We start from the raw sequence: 24,040 nt of genomic DNA, 5'->3' as shown, positions 1-24,040 counted from the left end.
GAGAAGGAGCGCAACATTAACTTGCTTTCTACCAAACCGTGAAACCCTCATTACCATGTCCTCGTCGTCCGCAACGGCAGCAACGTCTCGCTCGCCGTCGCCTGCGACCCCCGCGTCCTCAGACTCGCTTGACACAGTCGCTGTTGAACCCTCCGACCTTACCTCCTGGTACTTCTCCCTCCAGAACGACAAGCCTTCCTCAGGCGACCCCTCTCCTCTCTGGGGTGACCCCTCCCTCAGCTGCTCTTCTTCGAACTCAAAGGAGGACGAAAACATTCTATCTTTGGATGATCTGATACAGTCCCATGTTTACGAAGAGTGCGTCTTCGACCCTAAATACCTTAGTTATTTTTTCGCAAGCGTCCTGACTCGTCTATTGAAAGCTCGCCTTCTGGCAACCTCCCGTTCCAAACTTCACATTCTTCACCGTCGGAAGACATGGACTCTTCACAATCTCCCGAACAGTCTTCGGAAATGATATTCAAAGAAGAGTGCCCGGTCCCGACAACTCTCCCTGCCCCCGAACACGTTCCTCAGACTAAACCCATCCCCCCTCCTGCCTCGCAACCTCGTAAGCGCAACGTTTCTGCTGCCTCTCAGACCGTGGTATACCCACCGAAAGAATCATGCTCAAAGTACGTTCATAAAACCTGCGATCAGTTCGTGTATGTTAAAAGTTCTGCAGTCTCCCTGTCGTCTTGCCGAGCATCCCATCAGCCGGCACGAAGTCTCGCGTAGAGACTCAAGTTCGCGTCACTGTCGATCTGGCGCACGCGAGTTCGTCAAGTGGTCAGTACGACCGTGTAGGCTCGTGGAAGTGGTTGCAGCTCCCAAAGGGCACAGCGACGAAGAAACGAACGCGTAAGGAGGGGAAGATAGGTCTGTACCTTCCACTCATCTTTTATCGAGCAGGACGGCTCAACTTCTTTGCAGAACCTACGCCCGAGGAGACGCTCTACCTAACGGTCGAGGTGAACTGTGCTACTTCCCCGCACATGCGCGTTCTTTGCTGCTCAAATTGTCAAAATCGAGAAGTAAGCTCGTCGCGGTTCTCAATAACTTCACAGCTAATCACATTTCCAGGCTAAGCGTGTGGCCCGCAAAATTGCTGCTCGCGTTCGACCCCCACGTTCTGACAGCGAATCCCCAGATGTTGACGACGTTTGTGAGGGCAAGACCGGAGGTACCTTTAGTATTATTCAATTCAATTGCCCCCAGGTGCTCGATTATTCCACCGGATCCGCCGTCCTCCCCCTTCGGATAACCTGTTATTGTCGCCATCACAAGGAGAAAGTTGGTTTCAACGTCCGCTTTACAATGCTAGACCACCAAGGTCGGATCGTGGGAACTGGTGTCAGTCCTCCAATCATGATCACGGACGACCACAAGAGCACCGGAGCGCTTTCCAAATCATCCACGACCCTCGAACTCGACGGCGACTGGCCCCGATTTTCCTCGCAGGGCGATGGCGCGGAAAATACGGGTCCTGTTAAACGGAAGCTCGCTGATGCTTCGGAGCAGAGCAAGAAGCGAATCAAGGGCGGTCCTGGATCGCGACCGACTCGCAAGACCAGTGCGGCCCACTCAAACTCCCCGTCTGCTTTCAGTTCTGCGCTACCCACGAGGACCGTGACCCCCCAATTCATCAATTCCGGTCCACCAAGTCAGTTCACGCATACAGCGCCTTCTACTCCTCCCATCGGCAGCAACAGCTTCATCTTCCAGCATGTGGAGTCCTTCAATCCGTCTCCCAGCAATCATGTCTCTTCTCCGAACGATCATGACTCTGGTATTGGCTCCGAAGACATGCAGACTTACCAAGGGCAGTTCGAGGTGGATCCCGCCATCCAACGCACTGTCTCCCCTTCATCTTTCATGGCGTCAGACCCTTCATCCCCGGAAGCCGTCTCTCAACCGATGCTCGCAGCTCCAGTGGCTCTTCAACCCATGCCGTTCATGTTCTTCCATTCGGACCCACCACCGCCCGTTCCAATCTTACCCAAGCCGAAGATCAGCCGTCTTATACCTTCTTCAGGCCCGACATATGGGGGCATTGAAGTTACGGTACTCGGTTCAAACTTCCATCCATCCGTACAGCTTGATTGTCTGTTCGGGGACGTCGTGGCGAGTTCGACGCAAAGGTGGAGCGACAACACGTTGGTATGCATCTTGCCGCCCAGGATATGCTCTGGGGTTGTGGCGGTGTGGTTTAACGGAATTGAGAAGGACGAGGATGGGACGCCTCCTTGTTTGTTCACATATACGGATGAGTCGGACCGAGCATTGTAAGCCTGCCCCGTTATCTGACGATCGCAGTTAGGAATAACCTCACTCATCTTCTACCTATTTTAGGATGGAGCTGGCCCTCCAGGTCGTCGGTCTCAAGATGACTGGCAAGTTGGAAGATGCGAAGAGTGTCGCTATGCGTATCGTGGGGCCCGCAGGAGACAGTAGCGCGGACTCTAACTCGAACAACACCATGAGCTTCGTCTCGAACGCGCTGGCCTTGGACCTCAATACTCTGCTTCACGGGCGCAGCTTTGGCCAAGAATTGGAAAGACTGGTGATCAAGCTTCTTTCCCTTCTCGACGTCAATATGGGAACCTCCTCGCACTCGGTATCACTCGCCTCAGCTATCTCGCACCAGACTCAAAGCGGACAGACCCTGCTCCATGTCGCCACGTTCCTGCGGTATCCGGCGCTCATCAAGTTCCTTGTCATGCACGAAATCGATTTGGACGTACGGGACAGGAACGGGTATACCGCATTGCATGTCGCTGGTTTCGTTGGCGCTAAGGAGTGTGCGAAGGTACTCATCCAGGCAGGCGCGGATGTAGAGATCGTGGACGCGCTTGGAAAGACGGCGCAGGAAATCGCATCGTTTGACCTCGATGATCTAGACCATATCGGCGACGACGAGCAGCTTTCACTCGAAGAGGATGTCGACGAAGATGAATCAAGGTGGGGCGACGCCGAAGAAGAGTCCGAGGAAGAAATTCACATTCGCCCTCGCAACTCTGTTATTCGCCGTACTGGACGTCTGGTCCGACGTGAGGTCGATCCCTTGACTTCCGAACCCTCTGACTCGGACGTAGTTACAAAGTCGAAGCCTAACGCGGAGATTGCCGCCACCACCACTTCGCTAGATGGGAAAGCACTGCCGCCACCTCCCGCTATTGTCGACGAGAAACAAGCCGCCTCCTTCCTGGAAACGATTCATCGTACGCTCGCTCGTGTTCAGGCCACGCAACAAGGCCTCATGCCACATCTACCCCTCCCGCATCTTCCCAACATGCCCGGAGTCCCTTGGGCTGCACTCAACAACATCCCTATGGTCTTCCCAGTTTATGTGCCCTGGCCCACCTCCTTCCGAGGCGATGGAAAACGGGAGGGTGTTGTGGAGGGTGTTGCTCCCGAGGGTCTAGATCAATCTCCCAAAGGTTCCATCCGCGCTCTGGCCAGTCCGCAGGAGTGGAGAGCGTTCTGGGAGAAGTGGACAATGCAAGGCTTGCTGATGCAACAGCGAGCCGTAGGAGCTGAAGCGCCGACTTACGATCCTCCCCCGATGTATACGCCGAGGTCGACCGATGAGACCGGCGCCCCTGCTGAGTCTTCTGGTCAGTCCAAAGCCGCTCTAGTGGAGGATTCACCGGAGGAGACTTTGCCTGTCGCTGGACCGTCGAATGTGGCGGCCGTTCCTGAGCGTCTCACTGCTAGCAGGAGGCCGGAGTATGAGACTGTGAAATTGACTGATCAGGAGGTGAATGCATATGGCTACCGTCCGGCGAAGCCTCAAGCACGTCAATTGCAGAAGAAAGGTAACGCAAACTCTCTCCTCGTATTAATTGTTTAGTCTCATGCTGACGCGATTTTCTCGTTGTGCTTCAGAGGATCGCATGCTCGTCTTGTTCTGGATCCCCATCCTATTCCTGGCCTTACTCTGGGCATTCTTTCACTGTGTCCGCATCGCTGTACATTCAGCAAGAGCAGTCACGCCACTGAAGGCGATCCTGCGCGTCTGAGGAACCGAAGTCCCGGCGCGCCCAGGAATGGTGCTCCAAGGTGTTGTATTGTTTAGATGTGCGATGTTTCAGCCCCCGTCGGTTCTCCTTCATGTTGGATTTTTTATTCTACCCGGTACGGAAGAGTTGTAGATTCCCTAAATCTTTACCTTTCTTTTCTTTTCTTTCCTCTCTGACCCCGATTCAATTACTACTCGTATGCTCCTCACCTTTCGTATGATACAGGAACAAACATTTGTTTATATGCTTTACCTCCTACCTTCGCGGTCTGTTTCGTCCCCTTTTGTACGCGTTAGAGTGCTCCTCTCGGTCTTTACGTTCTCGTTCTCGATTTCTCTTTCTCAAATTGGTGGACATTTTCTATGTGGTATCCTACTTTCTTCTCTGTCGTAAGTTGTCTAAATCTCGAGACTGACCGTCCTCCCATCGTCCTTCCTTTCGACTCTTTTCCTTGCTGCTGACCTATGTCGTGCAGGTTCCGGCCAACACAATGTACCGCGTGAAGCTTATGTTAACTGTGACTCTAGGTCTATTGGAATACTACCCTTTACATTCGATTGCTGCCGACGAGCTCTATACTGGGCTGTTGGCTCAACTTTCGTCAATACCCTCAATGGACGAATTCGAGGGTAAGCGCAAAGTTTGAGCGTGGTGTCCACGCTGTGCCACATATGTGTGGCGAGCTGGTAAGAGGGATCTGAGTGTGAGTCCTGACACCATCTCGCTTCGTTCACAATAATCAGAAACTTATGAACAACATACATAGGAGCTGTCAACCGGCACTTGCAGGCCCAAAATTGTCGCCAGGACTCGGGAAGTGCTCAGGCTGTCCGCTGGCAACTGCGTGGCGAGGAGCATGGCAAACGATGACGAATATCCAAGCTCATACTTCATGCTTCCGGCCAACAAAGCTCGTCGTCTTCCTGTACCTTGGCCGCTTTGCTGGTTCTGAGCTACTAAGGACGGGTATATTTCATTCAAATTTCAACGTCCGCGATGTCGAGCCTTCCATATCCAGCAACAAGAGGCACGCTGCATCTTTTGCCATCAGCTCGAGGTCTATAGCTCAACGCTGCGCTTTGTCTCTCTGGTCAACTCTGAGCTATCATCCTGTGTATCACGTTCGGACGGTATCGAGGATCGAGATTGGCAGGCTGTCATCGTGTGCATCGAAGGCAGGACGATGCGACAAAGCGAGCTCGTTCGATGGCTGTGAGGACAAAGATAAGTCCGTTGTTGGCAACGGGCCAGTCTTCGTGAGCTCTCTGGCACCATGATATTCGACATGGCTATTGCGTTGGCCGCTTCTCTTTGAGCAGCCTAGAAACTAGATCGACGTCGCAGTGCCAACATTTTCTCTTCGACAAAGCTCTTTATGTCCGGTGCCCCTCAGCAGTATTTAAGGTGCGTCTCATCTCTCGGTAGGTCTTCATCCACCCATCTCCACATCATCCCACATCCACACCACCTCTTTCTTCGCAATGGCACCTGTCAGATCCACACGCTCGAGAGCCAGTCGGACGAAGGGGCACTTTACTTCTGCTCGCCGTCCCAGCCGCAATCCTTTCATCCTCTTCAGATCGGATGTTGCCAAGACCAATTGGCGAGTGAACATCCCCAACGCGAGCTCTTTGCTGTGGAGAGAGATGACGGAAGACGACAAGTTAGTTTGGAAGGCGTACGCTGAACGAGCGCATCTCCATGACCCCTCTGAGGAAGAGAGCCAGATATATCGACTTCAGCGCTTGGAGGGGATAAAGAAGAGGGTGTGGGCTACGGAGGAGGAGGAGGCAGAGAGCAGGGTGGAAGGTATCGACGAGCGACCCGAAGACTCGAATCAATCGGCCGATTGCCCTTCAACTACTCCTACTCCGAACCACAGCTGGGGAGTTGACTCGGCGGAGACTAGTCGATGCTCGTCCGAGGATACCATATCCAACGTATCGACCACCAACACCACTATTCCTTGTTCTACCCCACCCCCAGATGCCCTCGACGTCCCATTAGACGCTCCAGGAGCTGCCCCTATTCTCGTTCCCAGTCCTTCGGCGTGTTCGTTCTCTCTTCCGCTGCCTCGCCTGCCCGACACGCAATGCGACTATGGGAACACTACATACCCGTCTGCAACAGACCTACAATTCACCCCCGACACGCTTGCCTATCCCACCCTCGACACACTTCCCTATCCCACACTCGAAATTCCTAGCCTTCCGAGCAAGGATGAATACAGAACTTTTGGCCAGGTACGTTATATTTCCCAAGTCCTGTTATCTCTGATTCTATCACTCATCCCGCTCTCACCTTTCCAGGCTGTATCTACCTTGCAACAGGAAGAAATACCCGAACTCTCCCTGCCTGAATTTCAAGACCTCGATCTCCTGAACCACCAACTGTACGCGACCACCGACAAAATGTCCGATGAAGAAGTCAAGCACTGGGCGGACTACTTCCTCTCTATCAACACCGCTTGGGACTCGAACTCGGACACCCAATTCGAATCAGCTCTCCATGCACAAGACCCAGCTCAGGCTCAGGCTCAAGCTGAAGACTTCGACTTGTCTACGATTGACTGGTCCACGGTTGACTGTTCTACGATTGACTGGAAATATATCCAGGAGACATTCCCGGAGGCGTACGACACTGTGTTTGGTGAACCGTATGTCAGTACTGCGGAAGACTTGGACTACGACTGCAGCACGAGCGACTTAGAGCAGGGATATGACTCTTGGTAGATCGTGAATAATTCCTTTTTACTTGCTCTCTCTTCAGACTGTCTCCTTTTCGCCACTTATGATGTCTATTGCAACACATCGTTTATGCCCGTCTCTCCTTCATTATGCATCCCGTTCATAGATCAACTTAGAGATCCATATATTACGCTGCGATTATGCCCTCCTATTACCTATGCCTACCTCTACGAACCTCGAGATACTTTAGTAGTCTTCACCAGACTGAGTCTTCACTATTATAATACTTATCCCACTGCCCGCCTGAGATCATGAATCACTGGCGATCAACGTCAACGACCACGAGAATGCATTCGCTCGAGGGACAAACTACAGTATGATATGAAGGCCGAGGGTGTACATCAAATAGTGTATTGTACCGCTCAAGACTAGCAATGGCAAGTTCACGAGTCGTCATGTGGCTTGACTCGACAAAGATGGAGAGTGAGGGTGCGAAAGAACGAAAGTGAGCCGTGATGATAGAGTCACAGAGGGAGGGGTAAGACAACAACAGGACGAGATAGGTATAGTACCAGAGAGATCAAAACGAGAAATCGTCCTCCACATCGTGAATCCAGAGAAAGAGAGCGAGAAGCAAGAAGAGAAAGCGGGAACGAGCGAACGAGCGAACGAGAAGAAATAAGTAAAATGAGATGTACAAGAGCGACGAGGAAAGAGGAGGAGGGGAGAGATTATATACATAGCTCAGAGTTCGAAAGGATGTATAACAAGGTAGTAGTCCAACCGTGTGCGCCATCGCGCGCAATAACATCGCCACCACCACCGACCGCGTTCATTCGTTACTCATAATCATAACAATCCGGTCCTCCTCCTTTGCCTCCCAAGCACTCCTTAGAACCTGCTCCCTGTCCCCCTATCCACTAACCGAATCCCCATGTGCTGAATCTCAGGACTCATCGCCTCCTGGCCCCCTATCGTAGCCTGACTGTCCAGAGTATCTGCCGGACTCACTCCACCCGTGAACTCATCCTCATCATCGCTCTTCACCCCCACCAACCTCTGCCTCTCTTCCTCCTCCTCAGAACCCCGTATCTTCGGATAATTCTTCACGCCCCTACTCGAGTCCCGACGCGAAGACGAAGTCGAACCCCTCTCAAATAACCGTCGATGCGAATGCGCCCGTTCACGTTCATCGTCGTCCATGCTCGAACTAGGGTACGAACTCAAATTCGACGCCGTTGACGAGAACGGATCCGAATACTGCCCATAAGGCGCTCCCGGTCCCAGATTCGCAGGCGCAGTCCTCAGTGGCGGATCCGCATCGCTCGGCGCATAAAGCGCGACATTCGACCCGCTCGCGTTCGGACTCCCCCCCTCAATCAAACTGGATATGGACCGGTCGCGCGCCGCACTGTCAGGCAAAGGCGGTAAAGGCGGCGAACTGAGTCCATGGTGTGCCAGTCGGTGTTCGTGAGTGGCCGCGTCGTCGATAGTGTTTCCGCCTTGTCCAGTCGGTCGATACTGATGCACGACGTCCTGATCCCCAAACTTGATCGTCTGCTTCCGGTCTCGGGGCGTACTACTCGTCGTCGACATCCTCTCCAAATCTGGATCGGACCCAGCACGTCCGGCGAGTTGGAAGGAATTCGACCGTGGCACGGGAGCGTCCCATAGCTGATGGCGTTTCATTCCAGAGTATTGATCCTGTATGGGTGAAGAAGGCGCTTCCGCATCGCTGCTTCTCCCGCCGCTACCAAATCTACTCCCCGACAGTCTCGAATTCTGACTCATCCTCCTCGCGCTCCGTGCACGTATAATGCTTCCCATCGTACCGAACGAACCCCGTAACGTGTCGATGCCCGGATCTTCCATCCCAATGACGGACTTTTCGTCCATGGCTTCGGTGTTGTGTCGTGCAGCCTGGAGGAGAATGGTCGAGCGCCGGTCGAGCGTCTTGAGTTCTGTGGGATCAACTTTGGACATCTGGAGGATCGTGATGCCGACGCAAATCGTTGCGAAACCCATGACGATAGTGATAATCTGAGACGCGCTAGACTTGAGGCCTTGGAAGAGAACCTAATGTGGAAAGCGTATTGAGCGGGCAAATATGGGTCTCGCGGCGAGCCATAGCGGATAGTTGGGAGGCTGTGAGTGATGCACGTACCACCGTGGTGACCATTGAACAGAACGTAACTTTGGAATGGGTACATCGGTTAGATGGTTTGAAGGGGAAGCAGACGGGGAAGAAAGCCGCTTACAAATGACGTAGTACGTGGGTGTGACTGGAGAAGTGTTCAGCATAGCTTTTGGAGACCGCAGTCCGACGGAAACGAGACTTACCCATGGCTAATGAAACGGAACGGTGAGCGTGCGTCAGTCACTGCAGGTTGAACCCGGAGTACGATGATGGGCCCACCGGTGTTGAACAAAGCCAGTGCTTTGTTGAGATAAAATACCTCCGTGACTGAGTAAAACAGATTGAGTGGGCAGCAGACGCCAACGGGACGCGCAGGAGGCTTACCTAGCGTCACGGCCACGAAAACCAGCAAAAAGTACATGAACCAGTGCTTGAACTATCCGCAACAGTCAGCACCGCGAGGAAGGCAAGCGCAGGGTGCGCAGCATAACGTGTGGCCCATACCTGATTGTCGCCTAGAGCGGTGGTGACGATGGCGGAACCCAGCCCAGTTGTGACACTGACACTGATACCACCGATCATACTGCAGACGGAGATGTACCAGATCATATTCTTGGATCCATGCCTGATGAAGGCAGTGTTAGGGGAGGAGTAGAACAGATGGGTGCGGCGAACGCGGGTGTGTGAACAGGACTTACTTGGGGCCGAAGTAGAACATGATGGAGAAGGAGATGGCGAAGAGGACGCTGATGTAGACCAGGAAGCCCGGGGCAATAAACAGCTTTTCAAACTCTGTGATTTGGCCTACGGAAGCCTCCTGGGGACCTGTGGCGTGAAGATGGTGAAGAGAGGCTGAGGAGGGGAAAGAATATACGAACCATTAAGGGCAATGACCGTGGATCCAATCTGGAACAGACAATGGAAATACGTGTAAGGCGGTGGAAAGGTATGGAGAGTGAGCAGGGCGCACAATGCAGAGACCGCAGCCGAGCCAGCCAAAGAATGTCAATTTCTCTTTGAGAATAAGGGAGGAAAGCATGGCCGATACGACTACGGAGATTGCTCCGAGGGGGGTCTGAAAGGATATGAGATGCATGATTTGTCTCGAAATCGTCGAGAGGACATACGACCACGAGAGCTTCGATGAAAGCATATGCTGGAGGGATATATATGAGCTAAGAAGGCGAGAGAGTGAGAGGACTTCCGACCTGCGAAGTTACATAGTTCGCCTGCTATCATCACTGGAGCACGACATAAGCATTGAAATAGGTGGGCGATGGAGTGCCCGCGTACTTATCATTCCCGTCCACCATAGCCACTGTTGAGAGGGTGAGCGCACTGGGCGAACGAAAGGAGTGGAATGTACAGACTGATTTGAGGTAGGCAACACCCTCGCCTGCAACATGCCCGGCCTGCGAGCTGAGTAGTCCCTTTTTCTTGAATACAAAACTGGTGCCTATGAGGAGGCCGCTGAGTATAGCGAGGATGATACCGACGATCTGCAGAAGGAGAATGACATGTCTGTTCCTGGAGACGGACGGTTATGGCTGACCTTGAGACTTGCGGGTGCTTGGAGAGTGCTTGAGGAGGAGGTTGCTGAGGCGGATGCTGAGGACGTCGACGTCGCAGACGACGACGCTGAGGAGGACATGGACGAGATGGAAAGAGCTGCGGTCGACGTTGGATATGCGTCACGGTCGTTAATCGTTGCTGGTGCGTTTGAAGTGATCGTCCGTTCTAGAGCTCAGCGCAGAGGGCAGAGAGCGGGCCGGGCCGACGGAAGATGGCCGCTGTGCCGGAGCCCAAACGGGAGTGAAGGACGGGCTGTTGTCCTCCTCTACCTTCAACTTGGCCACTGTCGTATCCGCGCCCCGAGCTCGCTGCGATGGCCGTCGACGCCGCCAACAGACCCTACTTCTTCCCCGTAGACAACGGCAAGTCCGATGTCCAGGTCCCAGACCGCACCGTCTGGGTCGACGAACGCCCGGGCGCGGTCAGTACATCCCCCTTGTTCTCCCCGCACTCCCAGTCCCATCCTCATTCCCCCTTTCTTTCCCCTCAGTCGACGACGCCCACCCCGACAAGACCGTCTCTGTCGTCCAAATATCCAATCTCCCAGAAGAATTCGCAGGCGTCTTTCTCCACTAGCCCTCGCCACGGCTCCAGGAACACAAACGACTCACATTCCATCGCCGACACCTGGTCCTCCCGTGCGGACTCCCTCACGCCGCCCAATTCGTATAACAACGAGCACGCATCCTCTTCGCGCAATGTTCTCCGCAAACCAAAGTCGTCCAAGAACCTTTTTTCCATGCTCCGCCGCTCAAAGAGCAAGCCACGACTCGATGCGGACGACCCACAGCCTCCTGGCGCATCAACCTCTTCTCCTCCCTCGTTGCCTTCCTATATCGACCAAGACTCCTTCCACCCACTTAGCTCGACTTCCCCGTCCAAGTGGTCCAAGCCGGCTGGTAAACACAGGCGGAAGCATACCAAGACCTCGCCCACAAGCTCACTTCCCACGACAGAGTCCTTTGACCTTGATCTTAATGTGATGGATGGCATCGTGCACCCCCATGCTCTCCAGCAGGCAACCGGCGGTAGTCCACCAGCTCCTACATCTCTCGAAGTAGATCACTCTCCTCTACCTGACACCCGTGTCAGGACATTGCCTCCGGTCAAGTCGAATGCACATGAGCCTATCGAGCTCTTCACTAACCCGTTTCGTGCCCAGTCTCCGCCGCATAGACTAAACCCAAGAGAGCGGAATATATCGCCTAAATCCCTCCCGCCACTACCGCTCATAGCTCCAGCTGTCACTCCTCCCGTGCTTAATCCCGTGCTCAATATCACCGCCGAAGGTCCCTCCGAAGAAGACCCCACTGCTTGGAACGCCCCCGACAGTTGGGCCGTTGATCCTGTCGAAGGCCAGCAGGAACCGGAGTACTCGAGTTCTGAAGAGAGCCCCGCGTCAAAGCCCGCTGCGTCACCCGAAGCTTCCGCCAAGAAGGACAAGCGTATTAAGAGGCGGACTCAGACCATAGCTGTTAAACCAGCAACCCCCACGACAAAGACGCTTTGGACGATACGTGTTCACTGCCCAGGCAACACCTTTCACGAACTATGCCTCGAACTTCCAGTCACTGTGGCGGAGCTCACGCCACATCTCGACCAACAGGTACTGGGCTTGTCGGAAGAACCCAAGCCTGGGGAGAAGCGTCATGAGATTCACAAACTTTATCTCAAAGAGCGAGGGCGAGGTACGTGTCAAGACCGATTAATAACGTCGAGCGCCTCTGAATCTTGGACATCATACAGAACGAATGTTGGCGGCGACAGAGCGACCCGCTGACATCGTTCGAAGGCGGCTTGAGCAGGCTGGTTACGAAGCCGCCGACGGTCTTGAAAAGCTTGGAGGCGAAGATCTGAGCTTCCTTCTCAAGTTTCTTTATAAGTCGTATGCGCTCGGTCCTTCCGTCAGTGCCAATCTCTTCTCGTTTCTCCTGAGTTTTCCATGACCTTTCAATACAGGAGGACGACCTGGAATTCGTCGACTACGATCACGTCGATTTGACGAATAAGAGTCTGAGGACGATTCCCGTACCTCTCTACAGCCACGCCGAAGGGATCATATCCCTCAATCTCTCCCGAAATCCCATGCTCGAAATCCCGCTCGACTTCGTACAATCGTGTACATCGCTCGAAGAACTCCGCCTTTCCAACATGTCAATCAAGAAAGTCCCGCAAAGCGTACGACACTGTACCAGTCTCCTCAAGCTGGACCTTTCATGTAATCGGATCGGTGATCTCGACGCCGGACTTGAACGAATACCGGGACTAACGAGCCTCATCGCACAGAACAACAGGATGGAGAAGCTTCCATGGTACCTCCCTCGCCTACGTTCTCTGAAACACCTCAATATCTCAAACAACAAGTTCCGAGAGTTTCCAGAGCTTTTGTGCCAGATGACCCACCTCGTCGAGCTCGACATCTCGTTCAACATGATCTCGGAGCTTCCAGAGGCGATCTCGGATATGCAAGATCTCGAGAAACTTATCATGGTCGGGAATAGGGTGTCGAGGTTTCCGGAAGGGTGCAGTCGACTCTCCAACTTGCGGGTTTTGGACTGCAGGAGGAACGCCATCACGGACGTGACGATCGTGGAGATGCTGCCGGAGTTGGAGGTTCTGCTCGTGAACCACAATTCGGTCCATGCTCTCGATCTGTCTTCAGGCCCTTGCGTGAAAGAGATCGACGTCTCCCACAACGATATCACGCACATCATTCTGGTTCCAGGACCTATTGGGCAGATACCACACAATCTGACTTCACTCAACATCTCACACGCGAAGCTGTCCTCGCTTGATGATCTTGCGCTCGCATATTTGACCTCTCTGCTGGAGCTCAATCTTGACTACAACGAATTCCGGTTCATTCCTGACTCGTTAGGCGAACTCTCCCGCCTGGTCTCATTTTCATGTTCAGATAACAAGCTCGATGCTCTTCCTTCCACCATCGGGAAGTTGCAGAAGCTTGAGCGTCTGGACGTACATAACAATAACCTTACCGAAATTCCGGCTACCCTGTGGAATTGTGCCTCCCTCACGCGTATTAACATGACTTCCAACCTCATCGCAACGTGGCACCCTCCAATCGCCACTGCTACACTTCCTCCCCCTCCGACAGCATCTTCAACACTCACCGTTCCCGAACCTACATCGAGCACGTTCCCTATTGCCGGCTCTGAACGTAAGCTTTCGTCCGCTAGTACCATCGGTACCAGTTCTTCTCCACCTGCGCCATCGACACCTTCTCGCACCCTACCAGCACTCGCCCACTCTCTCGAACAGCTCTACCTCGGCGAGAATCATCTCGCGGACGACAGTCTGCCCTTCCTGACCATCTTGCGGGAACTCCGTGTCCTGAACTTGTCGTTCAACGACATCCAGGAGATGCCGAGTACGTTCTTCAAGGATATGACGCAGTTAGAGGAGCTGTATCTGAGCGGGAACAAGATCTCGAGTCTACCGACGGAGGGTCTTCATAGGATGACGAGGCTGCAGGTGCTGTTTCTGAACGGGAACAGGCTGCAGACGTTGCCGCATGAACTGGGAAAGATCCCGAGCTTGGCGGTGTTGGATGTGGGCAGCAACGCGTTGAAGTACAACATCAACAACTGGGAGTTTGATTGGAACTGGTCAGTTTTCCCCCGTCGATTTCCTACGTATGCCACGATTGTCTGACTTGGACGCCTGGTCAATGCAGGAACTTCAACACCAACTTGCGATACCTTAACTTGTCTGGAAACAAGCGTCTCGAGATCAAGCCCGACCAGGCACGCAAGGGTCAGCCTGCAGAGAGCAGGGTCACCATCGACCTCGCCGCATTCGACCATCTCTCGCAACTCCGCGTGCTCGGTCTCATGGACGTCACCACAACCTTCGCTCCCAATATTCCCGACGATAACGAGGACCGTCGTGTCCGTACTTCGCTATCCGAAGTCAATGGCATGGCCTATGGTATCGCGGACAATCTGGGGAACAAAGATTTTGTTTCCATGTTCGATCTCGTCCAGCCCATATTTCAGAACAGGAAGGACGAGGCTATTTTCGCCATGTTCGGCAGGGCGCAGTCTACACCGCACAATAACCTGATCTCCAAGTACCTGCACGATAACTTCGTGGGCATCTTTCAGGAGTGCCTGTCTGGGTTGCAGAAGGATAAGGGAGAGACGGTCCAGGATGCGTTGAGACGGACGTTCTTGAAGCTGAACAGGCTCACGCACGATTCTTTGTTCTCGGCGAGCGGAAATCTGCAGCGGAAAATGTCTCAGGCGAGCCGAAAGTCGTCCAAGCTCTTCAGTATGTCCGAGGCAACGAATCTCGGCGCTTCCGGCATCGTGCTGTACATCCAAGGGAAGACACTCTATGTCGCGAACGCTGGGAACTGTCTCGCCGTCGTGTCCAGGCGCGGGACGGCAGAACTGGTGTCGGAGAAGCACGACCCGTTCGACAGGACGGAAATCTCGAGGATCCGCTCGGCAGAGGGTTGGGTCTCGCCGAAGGGCCTGGTCAACGACGAGGTCGACATCTCTAGGTCTTTTGGTTTCTTCCATCTCTTACCCGTTGTCAACGCCCGACCTAGCATCAGGCAATACGAACTGTCGGAGCAGGATGAGTTCGTAATCATCGGGAATAGCGGCCTATGGGACTTCGTATCTTACCAGACGGCGGTCGATATCGCGAGGTCGGAGAGAGCGGACCCTATGATTGCTTCACAGAAACTCAGGGACTTCGCGATCAGTTATGGTGCCGAGGGAAGTACGATGATCATGGTTATTTCCACCGCCTCACTCTTCCACAACCGCGACAGACAGGCGACCGTTGAGTCTCTTGTTGACTCCGATACGTACGCCCTGGCGAGGAGGAAACGGAAGGACGAGCATATCGGAGACAGGAATATCGCTCGTTTGGACGAAGAAGTGCCACCCCCTGTGGGCAACCTTGCGCTCGTGTTCACAGATATTCGAAATTCGACGCATCTCTGGGAGACGAACGGTGCGATGCCGACGGCCATGCGGTTACATCACTTCCTCTTGCGGAGGCAGTTGCGGTTCTGTGGTGGATACGAGGTCAAGACGGAAGGCGATGCGTTCATGGTCGCGTTCCAGAACGTGTCGTCTGCCATTCTGTGGGCTTTGAACGTTCAGCTGCAGCTTCTTCACGAGGCGTGGCCGAAGGAACTCCTCGAGTGCGAAGACGGGCGCGAGATTCGCGACAAAGAGGGTAGGATCATCGCTAAGGGGCTTTCCCTTCGGATGGGCATCCATTGTGGTGCTCCCGTATGCGAGCCTGACGCTATCACTAAGCGCATGGACTATTTGGGGCCCATGGTCAATCGTGCCGCCAGAGTCTGTGGTTGTGCCGCCGGAGGCCAGATCATGCTCAGCGCTGACGTCGTTCGCGAAATTCAAGCACGCGTACTCGAGACGGGACCCGACACGGACTACTCGGTATACCAACCCCTTCATATCGTAGAGGCCATCCGCCGGCTTGACATCATTGTGGAACCTATTGGCGAAAAGAAGCTCAAGGGACTCGAAGTACCCGAGATGCTATCTCTCGTATATCCTCGTGCACTCGCTGGGCGGAGGGTCCTGGATGGGGATGCTTCAGATGATGTTCCACGGGAGAATGAGGCGGAAGGTGGCCTCGAGTCCATAGAGTGTAGTGTGGATCAGCTGAAGGAACTCTCCATGGTTTGTCTTCGTCTCGAGGCGCTCACTATTGGGCGCATTTTCCGTCCCCTTCCTCCTAGGAAAGGGAGCAACGCACAGCAGATGCCACCACCACCACCCCCTCCGCCACTTCTTCCAGCAGCAGATATACGAGTAAAGGGCCAGGCTCCACTGGAGAAGTCTGACGGCAGCTGTTCAACACAACTCGAAGCCGCCGCGGACACTCCACAGCTCTTATGTGCCGACCCTGCGTTGTTGACACCTGCGATACCCGATAAGCCTTCCCAGGCGGAAGTGCTGTCCATCCTGGAATTTTTGATGATCAGGCTTGAGCTCTCTACGACGTCGTTGGCAAACTCCTCGATATTCTCTACCCCAGAGATTGTGGCGATATCAGATGCGTTGAAGAAGCGGAGAGGAAAGCCACTGGACGCAGTCAGACTGCAAGAGATTTTGGGGCTTCTGGAATTCTAATTTTTCTCCCTGTCCTTTCACCTTCGGACGTGTTTTTCTCGTTTGACACTTGACGCTCTACCCTCCTCTTCCCGATATATTTTTCCAGGGTTTGTTGATATTTCTTTTGGGCTTATATTTATTCCATTATGCTTCTCGTGTCCGTTTTCCTGTCGTTTGCATCTACAACACTCCTTTCGCTCCACGAATCCTTTCGTCATCTATCCTTACCGATCTCCCACTAACCATCGCGCGCCATCCGACCGTCATATATCCCGTATCGTACGTGTAACCCTCTGGACTGACTTTTCTCTCCTTGTTCTACTTTATATGTTGGGGCCCACTCAGCGCCAGGCGGCAGTCCTCGCAGCTGTTATGTATGTGTAAAGAGATGTGTTTTAGGACAATGTACTGTATCACTCGCAATATATGTTTAGATGAAGGCTCTCTTCTTTTCGTACGCCGTCCAAGAAAGTACAGCGTGCTTCCGAGACAGCATCGCCGCTGCGGTTCATCTTGCCAAACCTTTGAAGGACTTCGGAAACAAACCGACAATGATGGTTCCATAAGATGCAGGGATCGAACTGAACTAACTTCGAGATCCTCCCTTTCATACCCATCATCGAAGCCATCGCGTATGGCAGCTTGAAATTTGAAGCAAGCGCGACGCTAGAACAGGGAGGATGCACGTTCGAAAACGTGATTCGAACGTGGAAGATGTGTGGATTCTGCAAGAAGGATCCGATTTGATTCAGGGTGCGGTAAGTATGTACAACTTGGAAAGCGAAACGGCGATTGACGGCCGCGATGAGGGGAAACAATTATATACAGCGTATGACACGGCCGTGCATCTACAGCGCACTGGTACGACATGGACGAGAGTACATCTTTCATGAGAATGGCACACTGGAGACTGGGAGGCGCGATGAAGTGGATGCTCGCTTCGTATAAATCGGTGACCGAGAACCAACGAACATGCACGATGAATAGACAGACAGACAACAGGGCTAATCTATGTACAACGAACTATGCGAGAGCGACATGACAACAAACAGTGACTAGGATAAGTAAGAAGGCTTTTTAGGGGGGGAAATCAAGTCAACGGCGACCGCACTGTTGCGAGCGTACACGGAAGAGCAAGAAGGTCGAAGTAAATAATATATACGTGTGAAAGAAAGGATATTACAATGCGAGGATGATGATGTAGGGGAGCCGGCATCGAAACAATGTGGGCGGAGGGGTGGGTCATTAAAGGTCATGGAACAAACAGAGGACATGGAACAGAACGACGATGAAAGTCCCAGGTGAGAAAGCAAGAAGGAACAAGAACGACAGCGAACAATATCCATATGCTCAAGCAGAGTACGAAGTGGAAAGCGTCACCGAAGAGGACGAAGATGGTATCGGAACCTCGGGCGCAAGACGCCGCGTCAGAACTTGGTCTTCCCGCTCCTTTTCCTTCTCAGGACGAGGGTGTCGACTACGCTGCCCACGCCGGGATTTCAGCGGGTACTCGCACTTGATATTGCGACGAGCGCATTGGCTGGATAAACGCGGGGAGGAGGAAGTCAGTGCGAAGCTCATAGGGGAAAATAATGAGGCAGATGATGATGGGAAAAGCAGGTGTTGAGACCTTTCGAAAGAAGATGTATCCGATGCCGGTGACGGATAGCATGAGAGGACAGAGCTGACAGAACAGAGAGTGTTTCAATGTACCCGTCGCACGAACAGGAACACGACAGCCCCATGATGCCGACAAATAAATCGTTCAGCATATTTGAGACGGTATAAAAGACCATGACGAAGGTTTCCACCTCTCCACTTCCTACCCACCCGCAGACGCCCCATCTACGCGGGCGGGTGTCACTGCACCCATGCACACGTTCGACGATTCTTACGGGGATATAGACTGATTCGCACAGTAGAGAACAGGGGGAGGTGAGCTCAAAATTAGATGACGGTGACTCACTTGCATGTTTTATCAGTGCTGCCCGGCACAGCGGGTCCACAGGCTATTTTCCTGCCTCGGCAGAAAAAGCATGCCAGGAATGGTTCCTAGATGGGGTTGTATTTTAGTACAGTGTGCGAAAGACTGACAGATAGGCCATTACCTTCTTCCTCTTCGTGGGCGTTGTCCCGCATCCGTGACCGTCGTCGCATGTGACAGAACCGGTCAGATCGATAGCGAATGCCGCTGACTGACCGCCTCCATATGTTGACAGCTGCGTCTCGGGGTCGACGAATCGAGGGGTGTATGTTGAAGGAGACTCGGGGATGGTAAAGTCGGACATACGGAATGTCGAGCGTGAGCCTCCCTCGGCGTGAAGCGCACCAGGAGCGCGAGGGAGCATGGCTACGTGCGTATAGATCTGGTTGTCGGGGGTCGCTGTTGTCGATGTCGTGGCCGGTGAGGGCATGCTATAGAGGCTGTGCGAAAGATGAGGTTCTACGGGCTCCATTTTCACGGCGGCGTGCGTGGTATCATGGTGAGTGGCCTGAGCGGCGGACCTGACTTGGTACGCGTAAGGTAAGTGGTCCATGATCGGCGGTGGTGAAGGCCGCTGAACGTCCGTGTTCAGGTGCAATGTCGGCGCAGATGAGGAGGGGGGTTGGTACGACGCAGAAGGAACATGGTAGTGCGGGGATACGTTGTAATACGAAGATGGTGGGGATCGACTGTCTTCGGGAGAAGGAACGTGGTGGGTTGGGTGATGTGGCGGTACGGGCTGTTCCTGCGGCTGCATATGCGTGCATTGTTCGCTATCCGGACTATAGGCAGAAGCGGCCGTGGACACCGATTCGGGGATGGCTTCCGACTCCTTAAAATGAGAACCCGCAGCGCGTCAGAAGAGTCACCTGTAACGTGGCCGAAGCAGGGGAAAGTGAGCAATTACCTCGTGGGCGACGGGCTGGCCTTGGTCAACCTGTTGAGCGCGGTCGTGCCCGCTTTCTACCTGGTTGGCCACACGGTGACTTGGATGGTCGAGGGTGGAGAAGCTGGAGGTGGGAATTGGGCGACCAGGTGATAGGGAGGGGAGCATGGTGTCGGCAGCAGGAAGATGATCTGCGTAGACATAACCGTACTGGACACTGGAGTCGACTGGCGCCGCTAGGTGGTCTGGCTGCGCCGAGTAGTCGGGCCCGACATAGTCGGCGGGGACGGAGGCATATTGCACGTAGGTGCCAGCCTCCGGGTCGTACACCTGCATGCTCTCGCTGGAATAATCCTGCGAGGGGCTTTCGAGCGGGGCAGCGTAGGACATTGGATAGTAATTGTACGAGTCGGTTGGGGATGCGATAGGATACGAGTGAGGTTCGGGGTACGTTAGGTTGAGTCCTGTTAGTTCCCGGTGATCACGCAGATACGTGGTTGAGCCCGCAAGCGCACAACCAGACTCCGTCTGTTGTGAGACACGTTGAGCTGCAGACCGTGTACGGCAGAGTACTGTGGCATAGATGTACGTACCGTCTGGTACTCGTCGGAATGCTTGACTACGGTGACAGACCGAGCAGGGTCGTAAATCTCATAGTCTGGCACGTCGTCGTCGTGGTTGACAGAGGAGGGCCAAAAGGCGTGCGGGTGGTAGGACATGATGCGGCGGAGAGGAGAGGCGCGCGTGTGGAGGAAGGACGAGCATTTGTACCAGCTCGTGAATGGTTTAGCACATTCGAACAGGCCCCGTAGCTCATTGGGTCCGAAGTTCCAATTCAGAATTAAGCTTGAGGCGTCGTCTCGAGCCACGCTAGCGAATTTGCATTCTTACAGCACCTGATGCCCACACAACGCTTATCGCAGCTCGCAGCTTCTTCCGTCCCTCCTTCCTGCCTACTTCCTGCCCACGTACTCCATTCTCTCCCACGATTTATCCACTCCTACGCGTAGCCCTTCCTGCTCTATGTACACCAAATAATCCAGCACCACCATTTATCCAGGCTATTCCCTCAGCCCTGATCCATTTCACCCCTGCGCCACAGGCTTCCCCTTCAAGCAATCTCGCTGCCTTTTCCGTCACCGCTTCGCGTACCTGCTGGTTCTTCCCCTCTCTTTCCAATTATTTGCAAGTACCATTTCGCGCACCGCTTGATGCGTGATGCGCTCGGAACAGTTTTTCCCGTCCGACGACACGTAGTTTGGGCGCACTCTAGCGAATTCGTCGCAGGGCACGACCGAAACATCGGCCCTGCAAACACCCTCAGATTTTGTGAAATTGGGTCCCAAGTCTGGCCTGCCAACGCCCGGCTGTTTCTATGCTTGGCTTGAATGATGTGTCCGGGTCGTGCCGCCCACTGAATCTCTGTCAACCATCTCAGCTTTGTTCTGAACGACAGGAGGACCGTGACAGCTTCCCGGACCACCTCTCTGGGGATCGATGCATCGATGGTTCAAACTCCCAAGAACTCAAGATCCAGAAGCGGTGTGGTTGTTTCCATTTGGATTGGTATCATTAAGGTGGTGACCTTGTGGCGACTGATGAAGCCAGTCGCAGCGTCATAGTGCTTATTACATATTGAGTTGCACTTGAGCAGTCCTCTCAGCGGAATCGGACGGCATCAGAATCGTGGCATTCAACGGAGGCCAGAGTACTTCCGTCGCGGTCAATTCCAGAACAGGCTTTGTGAAAGATATCGAGTTACTTATCCATTATCCGTCCATTATCGTACAAGGTCCACTGGGGAAACCACATGGCGGAATAATGAAGTTGAATATTAGACTCTTCGGACAAAATCGAGCTTCTTCGCTTGGGTATAGAGCTAAGATGCGGCCAACGGACAGCCTCAGGCAGCCTACTTAAGCTTCCTCTAGACTTGTAGGCACCTGTAGGCATTCTTACATCCTTAACACGAAAATGGCCTAGCTGATACACCAGTCGCAACATGCGTACACCCTCAAGAGCCTTGACACTTACGTGCGCCGGTCCGTGAACCGTGGACTATACATGGACTCTATCCTGCTCGAAACAGCGTGCTAAAATCAGTGACAACTCGTGCATGCATGTCACTGAAACCCGAACACATATAGCACAGAAAGAAGGTTTACTTGCAGGAGCCAAAAAAACAACGACACAATAAGCGAAGGCGATAAAGGGTAACAGCATTACAGAACAAGACACTCATCGTTCACACAAGACCTGATATATTCAGTGCCTGCAAGAGCTCACTCGTCTAATAACCCAATCAGATAGACCATCAGTTATAAATATTATGGAGGATCCGTCACTACAGTACACTGGCGCGGTTTGACGGTCGTTGATCCGAGTAATTTGCTTCGCTACCCGCACAGTAACCCGATAAGTAACCTCGATGGTTAGAAACCAACCCTTGCTTGAACGGCCCACCACCCATCCACGCCCTCGTGCCGAGACAGAAAGGCAGTTACGAGACGCGATCCTTTGCGTTAGGGAAAGGTATGGGCTCTGTCGTGCGCGCTGCCTCGCCGTAGGTGAGGACTCCAACCCATGGCATGACGTTGTATTTGAGGGTATAGTGCGCGGGAGAGATGTCCCTATAAACATTGACCGCACGGGAAGGAGCGGGTGATGAGAAGAGTCAGCGATATCGGCGGGATAGGCAACCGTAACAAGCAGTAGGAAGATAAGGCCTGTTCCCGATGAGGCAGGTGGAATAGGTTTGGATCGGGGAAAATAGGGTTTGGACGCGCCAAAGAGGGAACAGGAACGACTAAGACAGCAAACCGAAGAGAAGGTGAACGCACTGGAATTTTGTCGAAAGTTCCCGGAAAGCATAGCTGTTCTTGCCCTCGACGTTGACCATCGCATCCTCCTTTCGCCGGACGATTCTATCCCAGATGACCACTTCGTTTTGGACCTAGAGGCATAAATAGGGTTATAATCAGTAACCACGGGTCTTTGGGAACGTTCGTGGGCTTCTAGCGTGTACAAGGTAAAAAGTATAAGAGGAAGTACTGCAGTAGCTGAAAGGAGATGGAATAAGTAATGCGCTCAAGAACGATGACATGGAATACACACGCTAGCCTCCAATAAGACCATCAACACAAGACAAATAGACCATGTCCGAGGAGCGAACAAAGGAGAGCATAAGTCCTCAAGAAGGCCGGACGCCGCTAGAACTCGAAATGTACCATACGAGGCCCGACCTGGTCCGACGACATCTCAAAGCCTGGCCACCCGAGTGGCCTGGATCGTAGGCGGGGAATGACAAACGCGTGATTCTCGGGAGACGCAACAAGTCTGGACAGTAACAGAAGAGTGTCCGTGTGCGCCGTGCTCTCACAAGCGTCGCAATATTTCTCATCGCCATCACCAGATCATGAGATGAAACCGCAAAATTGCGCATTCGCAGCTCGACAATGGGAAAGAAATCCCTCGGGCGTTCGACAAATTCATGCAGGTAGATTCTGGGGGTCCCGACAGCCAAGAGGGTAAAAAGATGATTACATACCCCTTGAGCATTGGTATATTCGGCGCCAAGATAGAGGAAAAGTTGTTTTGTGTTCCAGTTGAAGAGTGGCGTAAGGTCTGTTAATGAGTACAATAAGTTCAACTGCCAAAATCATGAAAGAATGCTATGAAGCATGATATGAGGCTATAGGTTGGCTCCCAGAGTAACGGAAGTGCGGCGGTGGAAATTGGTTGACGTACCCGCTGTGACATTGAAGTTTACGAAGGCAAACTCTTGCCGCCGACCGGAGGCGCCATATCGTCGTGGTCGGCTTTCACCACTCAATCTGGGGAAGAGAGGGTTATGAGCAACGGACGATAAAAGAACATCGGAAATTGGTCCGTCAGCGTTACTACAGACATCCTGCTCGTATACCAGTACACTGATCCTCGGCATACTCAAGAAGGAAAAGACGGCCTGGGGTATGTTACAGCCAGGGTGAGATGACACAGAAGAGTACTCGTGTAACAGGACCAAGGACATATTGCACTGTGTTCGAGGTGCAACACCAGTAGTGACATATCATTGCCACAAGCACGAATGCATGGTGCCACACGCACCTACGGTCGGATTGTGTTCCGTGTTAGCAGCAACCCAAAAAGAATACCGCAGTGGACATTTTCGTGGTTTATGAATCAATGGCACGAGCACGGTTTCTCCTGTTGTCCCGAGAACAATTGTTGACCGAGAAATAGACTCTACTTCGAGTGGCGAGATGATCTGTACTATACAAAGGGGAAAGCGAGAAAAGCGTAATAAATTGAACGCACACTTTTACGGACGCAGTGATGTCTCCTTTCGGATCCGCACTGAATAGTAGGGATGTACAAGCGATGGCACCGAGTAGGACCATCATGCAAGTGGAAAGCGTGGCACTGATATTGTTGAACCTGGCATAGACACTATGCATTATGGCCAATCGTCAGGATGAGAGAACAGTGTAGTTGAAAGTTAGCTCTGTCGAATAGTCCAATGATCTGAGCTTTTGACGAGGCGAATTGCGTTGAGTTGCGTGAGTAGCAATGACAGAGATGAGCAAGGCGCCACGTCTCACATACAGCACACACGTCGCGCTCGACGCGT

At 53.2% G+C, this 24,040-nt stretch overlaps 6 protein-coding genes across 6 annotated transcripts; 3 read left to right on the top strand and 3 right to left on the bottom strand.

Moving 5' to 3' along the window:
• Nucleotides 1–55: 55 nt before the first annotated feature.
• Nucleotides 56–4,563, top strand: STEHIDRAFT_86695 (uncharacterized protein; the record flags this gene model as incomplete). Its single annotated transcript, XM_007309904.1, has 7 exons — nt 56–318; nt 384–635; nt 686–879; nt 934–1,034; nt 1,084–2,285; nt 2,353–3,818; nt 3,889–4,563. The coding sequence occupies 7 exons, from the start codon at nt 56–58 to the stop codon at nt 4,020–4,022; spliced, it is 3,612 nt and encodes a 1,203-aa protein (XP_007309966.1). The 3' UTR covers nt 4,023–4,563.
• A 940-nt stretch (nt 4,564–5,503) lies between these two features.
• Nucleotides 5,504–6,754, top strand: STEHIDRAFT_162302 (uncharacterized protein; the record flags this gene model as incomplete). Its single annotated transcript, XM_007309903.1, has 2 exons — nt 5,504–6,265; nt 6,332–6,754. The coding sequence occupies 2 exons, from the start codon at nt 5,504–5,506 to the stop codon at nt 6,752–6,754; spliced, it is 1,185 nt and encodes a 394-aa protein (XP_007309965.1).
• Nucleotides 6,755–7,600: 846 nt separating this feature from the next.
• STEHIDRAFT_67000 (DUF803-domain-containing protein) lies at nt 7,601–10,497 on the bottom strand (the record flags this gene model as incomplete). The annotated part of the gene is made up of 15 exons (XM_007309525.1): nt 7,601–8,433; nt 8,473–8,785; nt 8,874–8,902; nt 8,968–9,012; nt 9,126–9,173; nt 9,231–9,282; nt 9,351–9,471; nt 9,545–9,671; nt 9,725–9,752; nt 9,817–9,921; nt 9,974–10,002; nt 10,055–10,087; nt 10,140–10,164; nt 10,217–10,345; nt 10,399–10,497. 15 exons carry the CDS (start codon nt 10,495–10,497, stop codon nt 7,601–7,603), a joined length of 2,016 nt encoding a protein of 671 aa, XP_007309587.1.
• A 206-nt stretch (nt 10,498–10,703) lies between these two features.
• On the top strand, nt 10,704–16,954 carry STEHIDRAFT_104782 (uncharacterized protein). Its single transcript, XM_007309902.1, has 5 exons — nt 10,704–10,839; nt 10,909–12,106; nt 12,165–12,322; nt 12,378–14,044; nt 14,113–16,954. Exons 1-5 carry the CDS (start codon nt 10,732–10,734, stop codon nt 16,556–16,558), a joined length of 5,577 nt encoding a protein of 1,858 aa, XP_007309964.1. The 5' UTR covers nt 10,704–10,731; the 3' UTR covers nt 16,559–16,954.
• Nucleotides 16,955–18,609: 1,655 nt separating this feature from the next.
• On the bottom strand, nt 18,610–20,129 carry STEHIDRAFT_162299 (uncharacterized protein; the record flags this gene model as incomplete). Its single annotated transcript, XM_007309901.1, has 3 exons — nt 18,610–19,356; nt 19,432–19,938; nt 20,004–20,129. 3 exons carry the CDS (start codon nt 20,127–20,129, stop codon nt 18,610–18,612), a joined length of 1,380 nt encoding a protein of 459 aa, XP_007309963.1.
• Nucleotides 20,130–21,910: 1,781 nt separating this feature from the next.
• On the bottom strand, nt 21,911–23,867 carry STEHIDRAFT_67185 (signal peptidase subunit; the record flags this gene model as incomplete). Its single annotated transcript, XM_007309542.1, has 5 exons — nt 21,911–22,040; nt 22,251–22,363; nt 22,958–23,034; nt 23,158–23,243; nt 23,740–23,867. The coding sequence occupies 5 exons, from the start codon at nt 23,865–23,867 to the stop codon at nt 21,911–21,913; spliced, it is 534 nt and encodes a 177-aa protein (XP_007309604.1).
• Between the last annotated feature and the right edge of the window lie 173 nt (nt 23,868–24,040).

The sequence above is a fragment of the Stereum hirsutum genome (genome assembly GCF_000264905.1).
Source record: "Stereum hirsutum FP-91666 SS1 unplaced genomic scaffold STEHIscaffold_18, whole genome shotgun sequence".
NCBI classification, from domain to species: Eukaryota; Fungi; Basidiomycota; class Agaricomycetes; order Russulales; family Stereaceae; genus Stereum; species Stereum hirsutum.
Note: the sequence above shows the minus strand (reverse complement) of the source record. Positions and strands in the feature narration are given on the sequence as shown.

Bases quoted from the DNA above. Each gene is read 5' to 3' on its own strand.
- STEHIDRAFT_104782 (XM_007309902.1), top strand. From the start codon at position 10,732: ATGGCCGTCGACGCCGCCAACAGACCCTACTTCTTCCCCGTAGACAAC. The intron at 10,840-10,908 runs GTCAGTACATCC...CTTTCCCCTCAG, and splicing joins TCGACGAACGCCCGGGCGCG to TCGACGACGCCCACCCCGAC. The intron at 14,045-14,112 runs GTCAGTTTTCCC...TGGTCAATGCAG, and splicing joins TGGGAGTTTGATTGGAACTG to GAACTTCAACACCAACTTGC.